General features: G+C 36.6%; 1 protein-coding gene across 3 annotated transcripts; it reads right to left on the bottom strand.

Moving 5' to 3' along the window:
• Positions 1-3,179: 3,179 nt before the first annotated feature.
• Positions 3,180-15,218, bottom strand: slc39a13 (solute carrier family 39 member 13). Of its 3 annotated transcripts, XM_058781253.1 has the most exons (11): positions 15,065-15,213; positions 14,612-14,779; positions 12,953-13,309; positions 11,162-11,269; positions 10,177-10,310; positions 7,332-7,460; positions 7,071-7,160; positions 6,241-6,291; positions 5,921-6,053; positions 4,585-4,684; positions 3,180-4,460 (listed from the first exon to the last, which is right to left on the bottom strand). In XM_058781253.1, exons 3-11 carry the CDS (start codon positions 13,299-13,301, stop codon positions 4,385-4,387), a joined length of 1,170 nt encoding a protein of 389 aa, XP_058637236.1. In that variant the 5' UTR covers positions 13,302-13,309; positions 14,612-14,779; positions 15,065-15,213; the 3' UTR covers positions 3,180-4,384. The 3 variants fall into 3 exon arrangements, with proteins under 3 accessions (XP_058637236.1, XP_058637235.1, XP_058637237.1); XM_058781252.1 differs by lacking the exon at positions 14,612-14,779 and having other exon boundaries at positions 15,065-15,218; XM_058781254.1 differs by lacking the exon at positions 14,612-14,779 and having other exon boundaries at positions 12,953-13,335.
• Between the last annotated feature and the right edge of the window lie 1,753 nt (positions 15,219-16,971).

A 16,971-nucleotide genomic window follows, 5' to 3' on the forward strand; every position in this document is an offset into this window, starting at 1 on the left:
TCAGCGAACTGAGAAAAGACCAATTAGGTGCCCCGGGAACACGAGGAATAAGTGATAAACATGAGAGGGTCATTTATTGATTACAAACTTGAGCACAGCATCTCAGATCCAACCAGCTGTTCAAATATTTCTTCAAGACTGTATCCTATTAGTTATCTTGCTCGCCTTGACGTTTAAACATCTTTTATTATTAGGCCTAATTGGTGAAAATAGCTAATCAAATAAAATATAAGATAAAGTATTAAAAAAAAAAAAAAAAACGTCAGTCATAACAGTACAAGAGAGTGCATAACCTGTAAACACAACTTAAAGTCTTAATGTTTCAAATCAAATCTAAAATAAAGAGATTAAATTCAAAATACAAGCTTTGTTTTTCTTCTCTCCAGATAAAATCTGTGTATTTGCCTGTTTTATTTGGTAGCACACATTAATACTGCAAATATGGAAATAGGCCCAAAAAAAAGCATTGTTACCACAATAAAAGAAAAAACTAAAATTAACTTTCTTACTATATGTTGCTTTCTTAAGAACAAATGTCTAATAAAACAGTAAAAATTTATGTTAGCTATTCATTTTCCAACAGATATGTTCACGAGAGAAAATTTCAAATTTTAGTTACAATTTCAGCATTTGCCTTTCTCAAAGTTAAATATAACCAAACAAACTGAAAAAAAGGAAACATGTCCTACATATTCTTTGGATTACCAGAATTTTTTAAAAATATATTAGCACTTTCAGAAAAGTAAACAAAACCGAACAGAAAACTGCTCAAAGGAAACTCCCAGAAGACAACACCGTGTTCTGCCCACATACAGACTGTCTTCTGAAACATTCCCAGCCGCAATAAATAAAACCCATACTATAAGAACTGAGAATGTACGTTTTACTGTGCTATAACAAAACATACATTTACAGCAAAATTTCAAATTTGATAGACATTTGCCCTTCCACATCACATCTAGTGGGTGAAATGTTTTACAACTTTGCATCTGTCCTTTCAGACATTCTTGACAATCTTGTTCTTTCAGCATTATTTTCCTTCACTGCTCCTCTTACCATTTCCCCATGATCAGGTGCACTCAACACATATTAATATACTTGTGTGAACTGTAGCAGCACTAAGTTGCCACCTGCCATCCATGGAGGTGGCCCACGGAGAGGGAGAGGAGCACTGAGAAGAGTTTCAGAAGCGTGGGAGGTTCAGGTCAACATACAGGAGAATAAATCACGTTAGTACAAGCTGCCGTGTTTTAGGTGTCCATCAAAAGCGGTTTGAAGGGCAAGACATAAAGAGTTTCGAATATAAAAAAGCGGCATATCATTGTCTAAAGTTCCAGGCAGTTTCCCACACACAGTGGGTTCTGTCAGGGCAGATGACAAAGGAAGACAACCCACAGGCTAGTCGTTATGGCAACAGTCCTTTGCCAAACAGACTGTGTTGAAATAGGACAAGTGTGAACACAAAATCAATACCACCCCCTGATTCCCATATGACATTTCAGACCCAGACTGTGCAGTAAAAATGTGCTTGTGGCACGCATCTTGGCATCGCCGACACCGTTGCAGAAATGCTACTTTGAACACATACAGGACTTGGAGCGGCAGGCAATGCAAGCCATTTGTGAGTATGACATATCAAAACGCAAAGACCTTGCAGACTGGGACAAAATAGACTCAAAAAAGACTCTACGCAGTTGTCATCCAAGCAAACTGCATCAGCATAGAGGAAAAGTAGTGGAAAGCCAACGTCACAGAAACACTGTCTAGGTTGCTAACTGTTCAACATGGTGGGGTGTCCATCTCATGAGAGTCATTTAGCATAATGGTTCTGCCGCATGACCATGTAACAGCAATACACTGTAAAAAGTGATAAGTTGACTTAACTTAAAAAAATTGAGGAAACCCGTTGCCTTAAAATTTTTAAGTAAATGATAATTAAAAAAATAAGTTAATTGAATTGTTAAGTTCACAACTTTTTTTTTTTTAAATTATGTACTTAATTTTAAGGCAATGGGTTTCCTCAATTTTTTTTAAGTTAAGTCAACTTATCACTTTTTACAGTGTAGGTGGTAATTTAGCAGGTCGTGTGCAACATATGCTGGAAACATCAAAACCTCATTATTGAATGCATTTTCCTACTTCGGGAAGGTACTGTATATGTAGTGTCATTCTGACACGAAAAGCAAAACTGCTAAATATCATTTAGAGTCCATTAACTCTAATTCAATAGAATAGACCTGTTTCGATGTAGGAAAGACACTAACTAAACATACATTACTTTGGTGTCACAAGCAATCTACTGTTTGGTTCTACGTCTAAAAAGTGAAAAATAAAAGTGAAATATCACAAAGATATGTTAGCAATTTAATAAAACTGAAATAGAAAAGCTGTTAATGGTTAAATGTAGATCAGAACATTGCCCTAAAATCTACTGAAGGAAGTTAGGTGAATCTGTTTTCATCCCTTAAAGGGATAGTTCACCCTCAGTGACTTGCATAGTGTTTTTTTCCTATACTATGGAAGTCAACGGGGACCAGCAATTGAAGGTGAACTATCCCTTTAAAGGGACAGTTCAACTCAAAGTAAAAATTGTCATCTTTTACTCACCCTTGTATTGTTCCAAACTAACATTATTCAAAATATCCTTTTTATTTTTTGGGGGAACTACCCCTTTAATTGAAGTAATGCGTTTTCAGAATTTGTTTTTATTTGCACTGAAAGAGTCACTGGAAATTTTGATAATCTTTTATTAAATGCGTAGTCACCTAAAATGTAAATTCTCTCATCATTTATTCACCCTCATGTTGTTCAAACCCTGTATGAATTTTGTTCAGCTGTTGAAAATAAAATATATTTTGAAAAATGGTAGCAGTTGATAGCCATTGATATCCGTAGTATAAAAAAAAAAAAAAAATACTGCTGTGTAAGTCAGCGGCTACTGTCACCTACTTGGTTATCAACATTCTTCAAAACGTTAGTAAAGGATGAGTAAATTACAGAATTTAAATTTTTGAATGAACTACCCAAACAGCTTTTCAGCAGTAGAGAGAAGAGACACTTTGCTAGGAGGTTAGCAAATGATTCATATTTGAAAAACTGTCAACCAAACTGATTAATACATTTCTAGGAATACAATGCTGGGAGAAGAGCTACTCCTACAAGTAAAAGCTGCACACAAATCAAACTGTAATATTTCTTTATTTCAAATATAACATTGGGAGGACAAAAGTGAAACATTTTTTTTTTTTTTTCAACATGGCATTGTTTACAGAATAAATATATATAATCTCTTTTCAAATATTTACAATCAAGACTCTTCTGACCAGCCATGTGATACGTTCAGAACATTCTTTTCAGTAACATTCCATATAGACCTACAAAACTCTTAAACAGACAATCCATTTATCAACCATTTTATCTTTTTTAAAAATGTGATTGAAATGGCACCAAGTCAGTCAAGTAAACAAACTGCCTGTTTATGAATCCATCAATACTCAATACTAAATCACTCAAAACGGTGTATTGCAATGCCAGGAACACAATGAACTGTACAGAAAACCGGTAAATTAAAGCTAAAATGCAGCAGTGTAGTGGCTATCAGGACACAATCAGTAACAAGACTAAACACTGTAAGAAAAGACAGAGTCATTTTTTAAATTGTGCTGTCTGAGGAATACCTGAAAATAAGGCCAGTTAAGTATTTCAAAAATGTTTGACAACAGGAGTGTTCACTGATGTATGTGCAATTAGGAATATGTAGTCATGCAAAGTGTGGATGTCTTAACTTGAGTAAATGAAGCATGAAATGAGCTTGTATAGATTTAACTTCAACAGAAAGACTTATAAAAATGAAGCAGTATTAGTTTATAGAAACGCAATGACCATCAAAAATCTGATTATGTAAGCATATGTGCTTGTCTCTTAATAAAGGATAAAGTGTTGACTTGTGAAACCTGCATGTGTGGTCTTCCATACAATTAAAACAAATCACATTGATGTAACCTACTGATATTCGAAATGTGTTTGACAAAAAAAACAAAATGAACAAGAATGCAAAATGGTACCAAATGCAACCACTGTTATTTTGGAGCACCTTTTGCACAAACCTGTATTTCCCTTCAATTTCAGCTGGTGCCTGTCAGGCATGAATTCAGTTTTAATCTGGACACAGAAGTGTATGAAGGATAAGGCTAAAAATCACACGGACACAGATTCAAACACCTGATTGTCAAGGCTGTTTCTTTCTTAGGTCTTTCCTCACATGGTTTTTGGGGGTGGCAAAAATTATTTAAAGCATAACCAGTGGAGTGAATTGTCCCAAAGTCCTCCAACATGCTAGGTAGCACTCTAAATGTCCCTTGATAAAAGCAGTGTTCGTCTGTGGCTAGTCCATGACGACTGAGAGAAGAGCCATGACTGCTATCCCACAAAACAACAGCAGAACCTGTAGAAAGGAGTTCCTGTGGGAACAGGGGACACGATCATGGACATTCAGTTTATTTCATATGTGAAGTACGGCAAGATTTTACTGTGAGAGACAGCCAGGCAGAAAAGACCCCATTCTCAGGGAAGTGGACACCTTACCTAGGGTTGGTCTCCTGTAGCAGATCAGGTACCACATTGACCAACGCAATGTAGAGAAAGCCACCTGAGGTGAAGGGCAGGATCCAGGCAGTGGCATTCTCTAGAAAGACACATGAGCAGAACCAACACTGAATGATATGTTTGAAAAGGTGCTTATACGTTTTCCACAAATAAAAACTCATTTATTTATTTATTTAGTATCTGCAGCTGCTAAAAGTAGTGTTAGGCATGGGATGGTAAGTCACAAATAAGAAAGAACATTGCAAACAACAACAAACGCTGATATCAGAAGAAACATGAAAAAGCTTAAAGATACAATATATCTCTTAAGCCTTATACAGACTGCACGATTATAGCAATCCTATATGATCATTGCTGTGCGAGTCACACTGCGTGGGATGAATCTAATAAACTTGGGTACGACATCATGTCGACTGTACGATGATGACACCCACTGACTCATACGCTATGATGCACGTTACTACATAAGAATAAAACATCAACATGCGCTAGTGGTAAAAAACAACAAAAAAAAAGCCATGAGGAATCACACTTAGGCAGCTGTAGTTTTTATGTGCGCTCTGAAAAAAAGTGGAAGTGGCAAAAGAGGAAGGGATAAGAGCTGGAGGCAAGCAGTTTTGTGTTTTAGCGCAATGTTGCGTTGATTTCATGTCGCATATTTATTGGCTGGTCAGTAAACGTGGGTCGTAGCAGCAAACATACTGTGGGATGATCATGCTGAATTTCTGACACTGTCAAAAAATCTTTGGTCTTTGAACCTCTCTCACTGTGCAACATAGGACCACAGATTAGGAGCTACGATCACAGAAAATCGCCACGATTGTTTCACAATTCGTCTGGACAGCTGAAAATCGTGCAGCGTGTCTCGGGCTTAATGCTCACAAAAGTTGCATTTATTTAAACTGCAATATGTAAAAACAGTAATATGAAACATTATAATTTAAAAGAAGACTCAGTGTTTTCTATTCTCAGCAGCCATTACTCCATTACATTATTATCAGTCTTCAGTGTCACATGATTCTTCAGAAATCATTCTAATATGCTGATTTGGTTCTCAAAGATTTATTATTAGTGTTAAAAATAGTTGTGCTTAACTTCTGTGGAAACCGTGATCATTTTTCTTCAGTATTCTCCGATGAATAGAAAGTTCAAAAGAACAGCATTTATTTGAAATAACATTATATTGCTTTCTTACTAAATACAAGGATCATTTTGTTTTATTTAATAAAATAAAAAAATCTTACAGACCCTAAACTTTTGAACAGTAGTGTATAGCCTGAGAGATGAGAGATGTCTGAGGACTGTGGTGTCTCACCTGCCCCATTCTGTGATTGGGAGCAAAGAGCAAAACAGGCCCCCAGGACTCCTCCTAACGCTGTAGAAAGCTGCATACGGGCAGCTTTCCAGCGGTCAAATCCTGCTCGCAGCAGAATGGCAAAATCTCCCACCTTTCCATAAAAACAGAAATGTGTGCACAGCAACAGAAATTGTTAAGTACTATAAAGTATTGAGACATTTCACATGCAGTAACTCTTGAAGAATGACTCCTTGCTCATTCCAAGTCAATAATAATAATAAACCGTCATCAATCAGTTAAAAATTGAAATGTTTTCGGTTGAAACTCAAGATACGTACCTCATGAGGGATCTCGTGAAGCAGAATAGCGAATGTTGTTAAGAAACCAACCTGTTAGGACAAGTAAAATAAGGTATTGAAAAACATACGGTAAAGTTATTGCAGTGTACCCTTGTTTTTAATTCAACCATGGTAGGGCAGCAAACCCATATTTTATAATCCAGACAATGTTTATTTGCCACATATGATTAACTGAATGTCAACAGAAGCTATGGGGGAGGTAGCAAAAACAGTAAAATGGCACAGTTCTCCATCAATACTCTCCCTTGCATTTCTGCAGCCAAATATGTACGTCCAGGCCAGTGAGCAAATGTGTAAAAGTGTGTTTTTCTGTGCAAATATAGTGGTTTCTGTTGCACCAAGTCCATTTCCTCTGAAACTCCCTCTCCACGCATGCTGGGAGCCTTATGCTTCTCCACCTGGACTTCAACTTCACAAAGCCATATAAATACTGCTGCACTATAAATATTCCCACACATCACATACACATCTCTATCTCACTATTTGCAATGATCTCCACTGACCAAAAGAATTATGGAGGATTCAATCAGTTTAAGGTTTAAAATGCTATGGCCAAACCATATTATATTTACACATGAACTCTGAATCTATTTATAAAGCACAAAATCATAATTAATTACCAGACATCCAACTGCCCTACACAGACTTGTTCACATTAAGCAAATATATGAACTAGTCATTAATAGGGCGCACTATATTAGGCTGTGCTAGCAGCAATCGGCTTTCCTTCAGCATTACTTTGAGTTCTGTAGTAGTACAAATGAAGGCTGAATCCCATTTATATGGAATTGATCTCTGTTTGCTCTTACCTTTCGGCTTACTAAGAAGCTTCCTGCCACTGCCAGCCCATGAGTGAAGTTATCAATGCAGTTAGCAAGAAGGTTTAGATAACCGCTTGTCTGAAAAAAATAAAGAAACAATGTAAGACAAAAGATAATAGGTAACAGACACTTTACAAATGCTGTATGATTGGTTCCAAGGAAACCGTCGTAGTACTTGTCTCTCTAATAATCTAATAACCACTTAGACCTTTTATTGTGAACAAGGCATGATTTGTGTGCGCAGCTTACCTTTATTTTCTTTGGCTCTGTGTAAAGGTTGATGTCAGTCTTTGGCTTGGAGTCGGAGTTGTTGTTTGAGCAGATGCCATTTGTTTGTGGGGACACAGAGACCTCGCTGCTCAGATCTGTTGAAGACGACTAGTTTGGAAAGAGAGAGAACACCACTTTAAGTCTTTCTAACAAATCTGGGTCTCATTTCACAGCATTCAAGAGCAAATAGACAATTTTACCCACTATCGAATCTTCAGATTAAATCGGATACCAAGAACAATTACCAGGTACACCACTACTCAAAAGTTTGGGGTCAGCAAGATTGATTGATTTTAATTAACACCTTTATTTAGCAAAAATTCATTAAAGTGATCAAAAGTGACTGTAAAGACTTTGACAATTACAAAAGATTTCCATTTCAAATAAATGCTGCTTTTTCCATTTTCTATTAAAATAATTCTGAAAAAAAAAAAAAAAAAAAAATGTATCACTTTCCACATTAACATTAAGCAACACAACTGTTTAACATTAAGAAATGTTTCTTGAGCACAACATCAGCATTTTAGAATGACTTCTGAAGGATCAAGTGACACTGAAGATAGAAATAATGGCATTATCATAACAGGAATAAATCACATTTTAAAATATTAATTTCACAATATTACTGTTTTTGCTGTATTTAAAAAAAAAAAAAAAAGTAGCCTTGGCGAGCATTAGAAACTTCTTTTAGAAAGTTTTCAAAATCTTACTGACCCCCAAATTTTAAACGATTTATGTACAAACTTTTCAGTCCTAATATAATGCAATTTTATTACTGGATATTTTAAACATTTATTCACAGTGCTACCTGTTATAAGTACACTACTTTAAACACATTCCATTCATTTTTATAAACCAAGGAAAATGTTTTGTGGGAATCTACAGCATACAACCACTCTGCAAATAGATATTAAGCAGCAAATAACTAGAAATAATTTTTTAATTCTTAAATCAAACAGACTAACAACACTTAGTTTAGCTCCATTTCTACAGAACATTAGTTCATACTCAAGTACAAAAATGTAAGCATGCGTGTCATTAAAAACATTTCTTCTAAATTCACAAAATTCCATGGGAATTCTTTCCACGGGTTGAGATGACAGAAATGGCTGACTGGGAGAAAACAATCGTCCTTTATAGCAGCGGGTATTTTAGATCATAACAGAACTAGACGCTTCCTCCCTGTTCTAGCCCACAGTCTGTAAGGCCTCTCAGCTGTGGTTTCTGTGCACCGTGGCTGACTTCTGTGGCCCGTCTGTCTGCTGATGGAATGCTGGTGGCAGCTGCTTCCTGCTAGATACTATTTATAGCTACCCAAACAGAGCAGAGGCCATCAATCAAACTCCCAGGTCTCCCATGAGCAAGGAAGACGACTCAGACATAGGCATTCACAAACCGATTCAAGTCATAGACCCAGTCAAATTAAAAAAAGTTATAATTAAAAAGGCAGGGAGGGAAGTGGACGTCTACGTCACAGGCACTGCAAGCCCCTCTGTTTGGTGTGATTTGAATGTCCAAGGCACTCAAGACTCACGCTACAAAAGTGACACAGCTGATGCCATGTCTACACTAGAAAGGTAGGCAGAACAAAACTGTAATTCATTTGTTTTAGGAAGCATCTAAAAGCTTATATTCCTCAGGGTGGAGCCCGAGAAGTGAAATAAGGTGTGCGTGTGTGCGTTTAACTGACTGATGCAATACACTGAAATAAGGCCAGAATAAAAGGGGTTTGGGGTTCTTCTTGAACGCTAGAAACAGTCCTGTGGGTATTTGAATGGGACATGAGTTGTAAAGTTTTAAATATCCGTCTGACACAAACAGTGATTCAAGATTCGTGACCCTACAACATTTCTATAGCATCAATTATTCACTCTCTCTCTCTCTCTCTCTCTGTGTTTTCACCGAAACATCTTAATCTATAAATAAACAAGTTTAAACAAACAATTTAACAGGTTTGCTTCACTTAAATGTGTGGTTCTTCTCATGTAGCATCAATATTTTAGGTCAGGTAAATTTTAGAACTTATGAAACATTGGTTCTGTACTAATTTTACATGTTTTTTTTAATTTTTTTTTATATATTTCACTTTTGCAGGGATGGGAACATTCTAGACATTTCTGTAACATTCTGGAATATTCTAGTGCTTTCCGGGACATTCCAGAACATTGTGGGATTAGTCATAACAGACAAAAATCATCCAACGTACACTTCTGAGGTTTTGGTAACCGTTCATGTTACACTGTTAGCTCAGTATTATGAATGTATCATGTAATTATTATGCATGTGTAATAACAGATTAGCTTGCATAAGTTGTTCATAAACATTAACAATGAAAGCAAAACAAAAACTGTGTTTACTGATAGAATTACACACAAAAAAACTAATACGAGTGTATTTAGAGCTGCAATAAACCAGTCAACAAAGACAAAATCACTTTGCTTTACAAATATTTACAACACTCGGGGCATTGTTTACAAAACAAGAAGCATGCCTAGTTAAAGGTCCTGTGAAACCACAAACTATTATTCCATCAGCCAGTACTCAAAAGGAAGATGTGCCAGAAAAGTATTTAAAATAGCACTTGTAACTTTTTGTAGTTAGATAGAAAAAAAACAAACAAAAAAACAATTGGACTCTAATTGTATAGTACCGGATGGTTGATGCGGATGTATAATGAATGTGTGAGAGTCTGTGGAGTGCATAACTCCAACATCGTGCTTTGGCTCCCCCATGAGGTTCAGAATTGCATCGTTCCAATGTGAACATGCATCAATTGAACTGATTCAAAGTGCTGGAATATGTACTAAAAGCACACGTAACTTACTTCAGTTCTTTGGCAAGCAGCTTTGCTCTCTGAGTCACTGTCTTCATCAGGGAACACCTTTTCCAAAATCAGAAAAGACAGCAGACCCCCTATCACCCACAAACCCTGTGTATGATAGTGCCTGTGGGACCCATCTATACAACACATGCAAACACAAATTTAAATTTTAATACAATTAAATAAAAATTAAACTTCACTAAGCTATGTCCAATGCCGTTTTTGTTAATTAAAACTATTTAAAAAAAAAAAATTAATTAAATGAAATAAAATATCAATATAAGATGAAACACTTCTCAACTGTATTAAGGAAATGTTGCATTGGAAACTAAATGAAATACAATAAGCTACAATTACTAAATTAAACTGAAAAATAAATCTAAATGGAAATAAAAAAAATAAAACAACTACTGTATATTGACCTAAACCTGCCTTTATTAATAATATTTGACAAGCTTTCAGTATTATAATACCAAATAATATTATCACCTATAATAGTAACACAAACACCCAGAATGGACTTTTTAAAAATGTTAACAGCAGTGTGTGAGCCTTGAATCCCAAAAATGAGATCAATAAGGGGACTAACAACATAAGTAAATGTGTTACTAAGCGCCATTTTTCATATTGATTTCAGTACCACAGTAAATATGAGAAACTGAGGCAGAGTTACCAGAGGGAAAAGGGTTTAGCAAAGGGTCAATTACTACACACTACTGATGTTAAAATGGCATAGTTTCATGCAAAGCAATGTAAGGGATTCCCATTCAGGAGAGAGAAACGGGGGGAGGGGATGAATAACAAAACCACACGTTTACGACTACTGGGAGTCACAGGAAGGGTTATTAAAAAAAAAAAAAAAAAAAAAAAAAGACCAAACAGAAACAGAGGTAAGACTAAGAAACTGAAAGATCACACAGATGATGATTAATGCATGAGCACCAGCAAATGATATATATACACACACACACAATGTGAGAATTCTCACCAGGACTGGAAGTGTAAGCCCAGGCTTCAGGAAGGAGGTGGAGAAACACATCACCTAAGAGACTACCAATGGCAAAACTCAGCAGCTTCTTCAGCTTCTGACACCCAGCTGCAAACAGTACAAGAGCATCAGCAGAAGTTCATAAACAAATATTAGCAGAAATGCTTGATATGCAACACTTCAAAGATTTTTCTGTGTTAAGCAAATAGAGCAAATCCTTCACATAAAGCAGATGGTGAAACCACCATACAGTTGCAAAATCATTCTACAAGCTCTTACATTTAATTATTTTGTTTTTCGTTCAGCTTAAGTTCTGAAGCTGCACAGCTTTAATAAGCTAGCTTTGCAACCGTAAATAATTTGTGGAAATATACAGTAACAGACAAAAAAATATCTAAAGCCATTACTCCACACTGCTTTGAAAATCATGTGGTCAGTCTCTGTGGTACAGGAAACACCTAAACCACTTATAATTCAGTCTAACCATCTACTCTTCTGCCCAGTGAAGCTCGTCTACTTCCTGACTGGGACCCATTGCCAGACTCTGATCTATTTCTGCATGACTGAAAACATTGCAGACAAAAGCTTCACCGAGCAGCACTGCCCTCTGCAAAGATCTTTAGAGTGTGACCTGTCAACCATACAATTATGGTTCTGTTGGTTCTTCTATCGAAGGTCCACTACATCAAGAACTATTTAGACAAGCCATGACAGGTGCAGCTGAAGATGCGATTGCTCAACAAATTCTTTTATAGGTCAAGCATGCTCACACAGCACATTTTTCTCAGTGATTGATGCCTCTGCAAGATTCTTCATATCAGTTTGGGGAAGATTCCAAAATTTAATCTAATAGTTTGAGGAAGATTTTATGAGGAAAATCCCCAAAATGAACAGGTCTTCTCATGAATTTGCTGCATTTTCTGTGTCTCCAATCAAAAACAAAACCATAGATTAATCTAACAATTTTTTTAACTGTGCCTAACTATAACTTCCAGTCAACAACAGCAATTTCATTTTGACCTTTAAGTGCATAAAGCTAGTAACCGAGTAAGCTGTGAAATATTTTAGCTTTGCTTACACATTCTTAGCTACCTAACAAGCCAGTCTTTCCTTGCAGATGCCAATAAAGTGCAAAAGCACAGTGAGAAGTGTAGTATTATCCAGGGTGTACCAGTATTATTTAATATAAAATAAATAAAATCATTAAATAGGACTTGACACCTTACAAAAAGGTTATTGTATTATAACTGTGGCTTATTCTGTGGCTGGGAAATTACTTTACCATGGTACGAAAAACAAAATGTGGAACCAGGCATAAGCAGGGAAAAATCCCACGGAGAACATGAGCTTAAAGTGAAAGGAGCTCTTTAATGTAACCAAACAACCGAAGACCTAAATCAGTCCACAAGCCAGTTCTCTCTTGTTTGTATTAATAACAAACACGTGTCTATTTGTCACACTAGGCCTGATGTGTGACCAGAACATTTGAACAGTCACCTCATTTTTTCCTTCCTGCTCACAAACTATAGATGGCCTGCACAGGGCCAGAAAGACTCATTGTTTTTCCAGCTCTGATAGAATGAACAAAGAAGAGACAAAATACTGGATCACTGCCCATTAGTCTGCATAAGGACAGTGCTGTGAATATCTGGACCAGCTCTGAATGTAACACAATGCTTCCTCTACCTGATCTGCTCAGCATGTAACCTAATCCTAGATTAGCAGATACAATGAGCCGTTTACACTCACAAACCTAGATCACAAAAGCATGCAAGCATAAGTTTGACTTACCCTCAGTTTTCAAAGCTGTTCCAGCTTCAATGGGTATCACTAAGAGTGGAAAGATGCCACTGAGTCCGACGGCGATCGATCCCACAAGGGAGCAGAACCAAACATCTAGGTTATCCATGGAGAACAGCTCATTCAGGTACTGGAGGTCTAGAAGGTCCTTAATGCACCATGGTCCTGGTCCTGCAGGTGCAGTCTTTGCTTGGGCCACAGCGGTCTGAGCCATCATCTTCCCACCAAGGGATGACGCCAGCAGGGCGGCTCCAAGGAGAAGCACAGCAAATGCCCAAACGGGCTTCTCGGGTCCTGCGCTCATCAGCCCAGACCTCCGCAAAGTACTTGGAAGAAACATGTAGGGTGCTGTAAGGCAGAGAGGAGCCTTCAAACTAAATTTCATAAAGTGGAAAGATTAGTTGAGTTTCAATAAGGTTCAGGTTTTCTTAGTCCCAGACTAAACAAATAGGATAGTTAATTTGTGATGGCGGTATTAAATGCTTGAGCTACTTAGTTTCAGAAACCAGAATTTATATTCTATTCTGCATCCACTAGTATCAATCTAAGGTTTGGTGTCAGTAAGATATATATAAAAAAAAAAAAAAAAAAAATATTAATACTATTATTCAGCAAGGATGCATTAAATTGATCAAAAGTTACACTAAAAGGCTTTTACGTGGTTACAAAATATTTAAAAAATTCAGTTCTTTTGAATTTTATATTTAATGAATCCTAGGGGAAAAAAGTATCACAATATCTACAAAAATATTAAGCAGCACTCTTTTCAACATTGACAATGATAAGAAATATTACTTGAGCCCAAAATCAGGATATTGGAATTAAAACAAACAAACAAAAAAATCTTACAGTCCCCAAACTTTTTAAACTGTAGTACTATTGGATGCATAGAAATTCTAAACAAACTTACTACTCACACTCACTATTTTGTGTGTGTGTGTGTGTGTGTGTGTGTGTGTGTATGTATAACAATTATTTGAAACATTTCCCCACAGCAACTACTACAAGGCAGCAAGCTAATTTGCTTTACAATTTCAATATCTGTTGTAATTCTTATACAGCAACTTGTTAACAACACCTTCAAAATTAATGTACTGTGTCTGTAAGAAATTTATGTTGTTAAACAAAATACAAAAGAGTCTTCAAGCAATGGTATCCAAAGACTTCTATATAAAAAACACATTTGGAATTCCAGGGGAAGCCATGGTGAAGTAGCCCTCTAGCTTGGCCTCCAAATTGAAAGGTCTGGATATAGTGACTAAGTGCTTCCACTCCTATCCACCACCGGGGGGAAGAAAAAAAAAAAAAAGTATACACCACATAAAAAGACAGACATTCGAAAGACCATGGCAATATGAGTCACAACCTACAAAAAAACAAAAAAAAAAAAAAAAACACACACCACACCTTTTAGCTCATTACTGCCAACACGGGAAAATAGTTACACAGAGATGAAAGCATGATATCAAATAATGCATTAGAGTCAGGCCTAACACAATAGTTTATAACTAGCACCCATTATAATGATTAGTCTAAATGTGTTCACCTGTCTTCAGCAGCTGATCTTTATACAATACTGAAACATTGCATGAGTTTAAATTGTCTTTATTACACAAATATGTAAAGAATATACACGTAAAAACAACATACCTTAATTTTAACAGTTGTGATTGCCACTAATAACGTCCGTTACGGGTGGACAAAAATGCAAATGTAACATTAGCAGAGGAGCAGCACGTTTGGACGGTCTGTGGACGTGCAGGAGTTAGGGAGCGGCGAGATTCCTGACAAATTCCAGACCCTCTGGGCTTAAAAACACTTTAAAAACACTCCAAAGTTTGCCACGTTTATGCGTTTGGATGCTAAACTAATTAAAACAGCAAGAAGGCCCAAAGACAAAATCGTCAGTTTTATGTGATACTCATGGGCGATGAGTAGCCTGTCTATACGCAGAAACTCGCAAAACAGAATGCTGTTGCAAGGTTTCTGATAAAAGCAACGGTGCACGCAAACTAACTCGATACAAAGTTGCTTGCCTTGAAAAGCAAAATCACTGTCTACAAGATTAGCAGTAGCGATAATTAAACAAACGTTTTGTCTTACCCGGCTGAAATTCCTACAGTTTTTACTCCGGCTTGACCCTGCCATCCAGGCACTTCTGTCTAAGAGCAGGAACGCTGCAGCGGACAGCCTCCTGAAGGATTTTCCACTGTCAGCCACGTCTCACCGACCGGAAGTACATTTCCAGACTGCGCAGAGAGGGGCGGCCTGAGCGCGCGCTAACCAGAGGAGGAGACTCTATAGCAAACATGTGGAGAACATGCTGGAAGAAAATGGTTGTTGAACCCGCTGTAAAAATGGCAAAAGGTAATAATGCAAAAAGTACATTCATTTTGGTGGTCAAAGACAGACTCGTTTGATCAAAACAATTTTTCCATATAATGTTTTGAATACTTTATAGTATCTATCTATCTATCTATCTATCTATCTATCTATCTATCTATCTATCTATCTATCTATCTATCTATCTATCTATCTATCTATCTATCTATCTATCTATCTATCTATCTATCTAATCTGCAACCCCTTGCAGTCACATAGAATATCTAAGCAACCACCATGCAATGCATTATTAACCACACTGAACGCCTTCATTTTTAGTATGCCAAGTATTCAGTTTAATCAAGTCTCTATTCAGATGGCAAGAGTATTGAAACAACATAATAACATTCAATCAATCAGTACTTTTAATTTCTTGTAAACTTTACGACAAGGCCTTTTCAAAGTTTGTCTTGATGGACTTCTCTATAGGTCATTTTTGTATTGTCTTTCCAGATGCCTAAAATTGTCTAAAGTTCAGTTACTGTTGACTACTAATTAAAAATGAGGGATGGAAAATGAACTCTAACTTTAGTTGAAGTTTGTCCGCAAGTAGTTCACCTAAAAATGAAAATTCTGGCATCATTTATTCACCATCATGTCGTTCCAAACCTGCAGGTGAAAAAAAGTGCACTAAAATAGTGTATTTCAGTGGTACACTTTATAATGTACTTATGTGTTCTATTTTCACAGACTATAATTCTGTACTTAATATGGTAAAAAATATTCTTTAGTTAAGATAATCTTAAGAACATCTAAGCGTACTCAACTATGCTATTTTGAGACACCATGAATATGAACAAAAATGTGGTTTTAATATACTAGCTCTGTATTTAAAAAAAAAAAAAGTATTTAGTTACCACTTATAGTAGCCTACACTTGAACCCATCTTTCATACACTTTTAAATATACTCATCATACATAGAAAATAGACTTATTGTTACAGAGCCGACAAGACGTGAGGCAAGCGGATCCAAGCGCAAGCTTTTATTAGTAAACAGTCAAAACACAGGCTGGGTCAAACAACAGCAAACAGGTATGGCACAGGCAAGACACAAGATCCTAGATCCATGCTTGCCCTTCGATCGGCAAACAATATCCAGAGGTCTTGACAAGAGGGTTAATCTGATAATATGAGCCGTAGTTCAGGCAGGAGCAAACGGAGTACAAAACGACAAGACTAAAGAGAGATCCAAGGTAGTCTATAAACGTCATGGCAGGCAGAGACCAGACAAGAAACGAGATACAGTCTAGAATAAATATACGAATGACTTAGACTCAGAAAACACGGAAGGGCTCCGTAATGTAGCTATCACTGGGAGAGCAATAAACACTAGACAATACTCAGCAGTGAGAAAGAGGAAATCCAAGGCTTATAAAGCCTGTCTGATTGGATTCAGCTGTGTATGTGTAATCAGTGCAATGGATGATGGGAACTGTAGTCCAGAGTGACATGTAACAGTCAATATGATGGAGAGAAGACCTCTTGTGGCAGTCGGATGGAAGGCCAACCAGATTCCTGACACTTATGAATTATTTAAAATCTTAGAATAATATATAATAAATATATACAAAATATATTTGTAATGTTATCTTTTATACATTAAATAGTTCATTTCAAATGTATTGTA

Source organism: Onychostoma macrolepis, chromosome 07 (genome assembly GCF_012432095.1).
Source record: "Onychostoma macrolepis isolate SWU-2019 chromosome 07, ASM1243209v1, whole genome shotgun sequence".
NCBI lineage: Eukaryota > Metazoa > Chordata > Actinopteri > Cypriniformes > Cyprinidae > Onychostoma > Onychostoma macrolepis.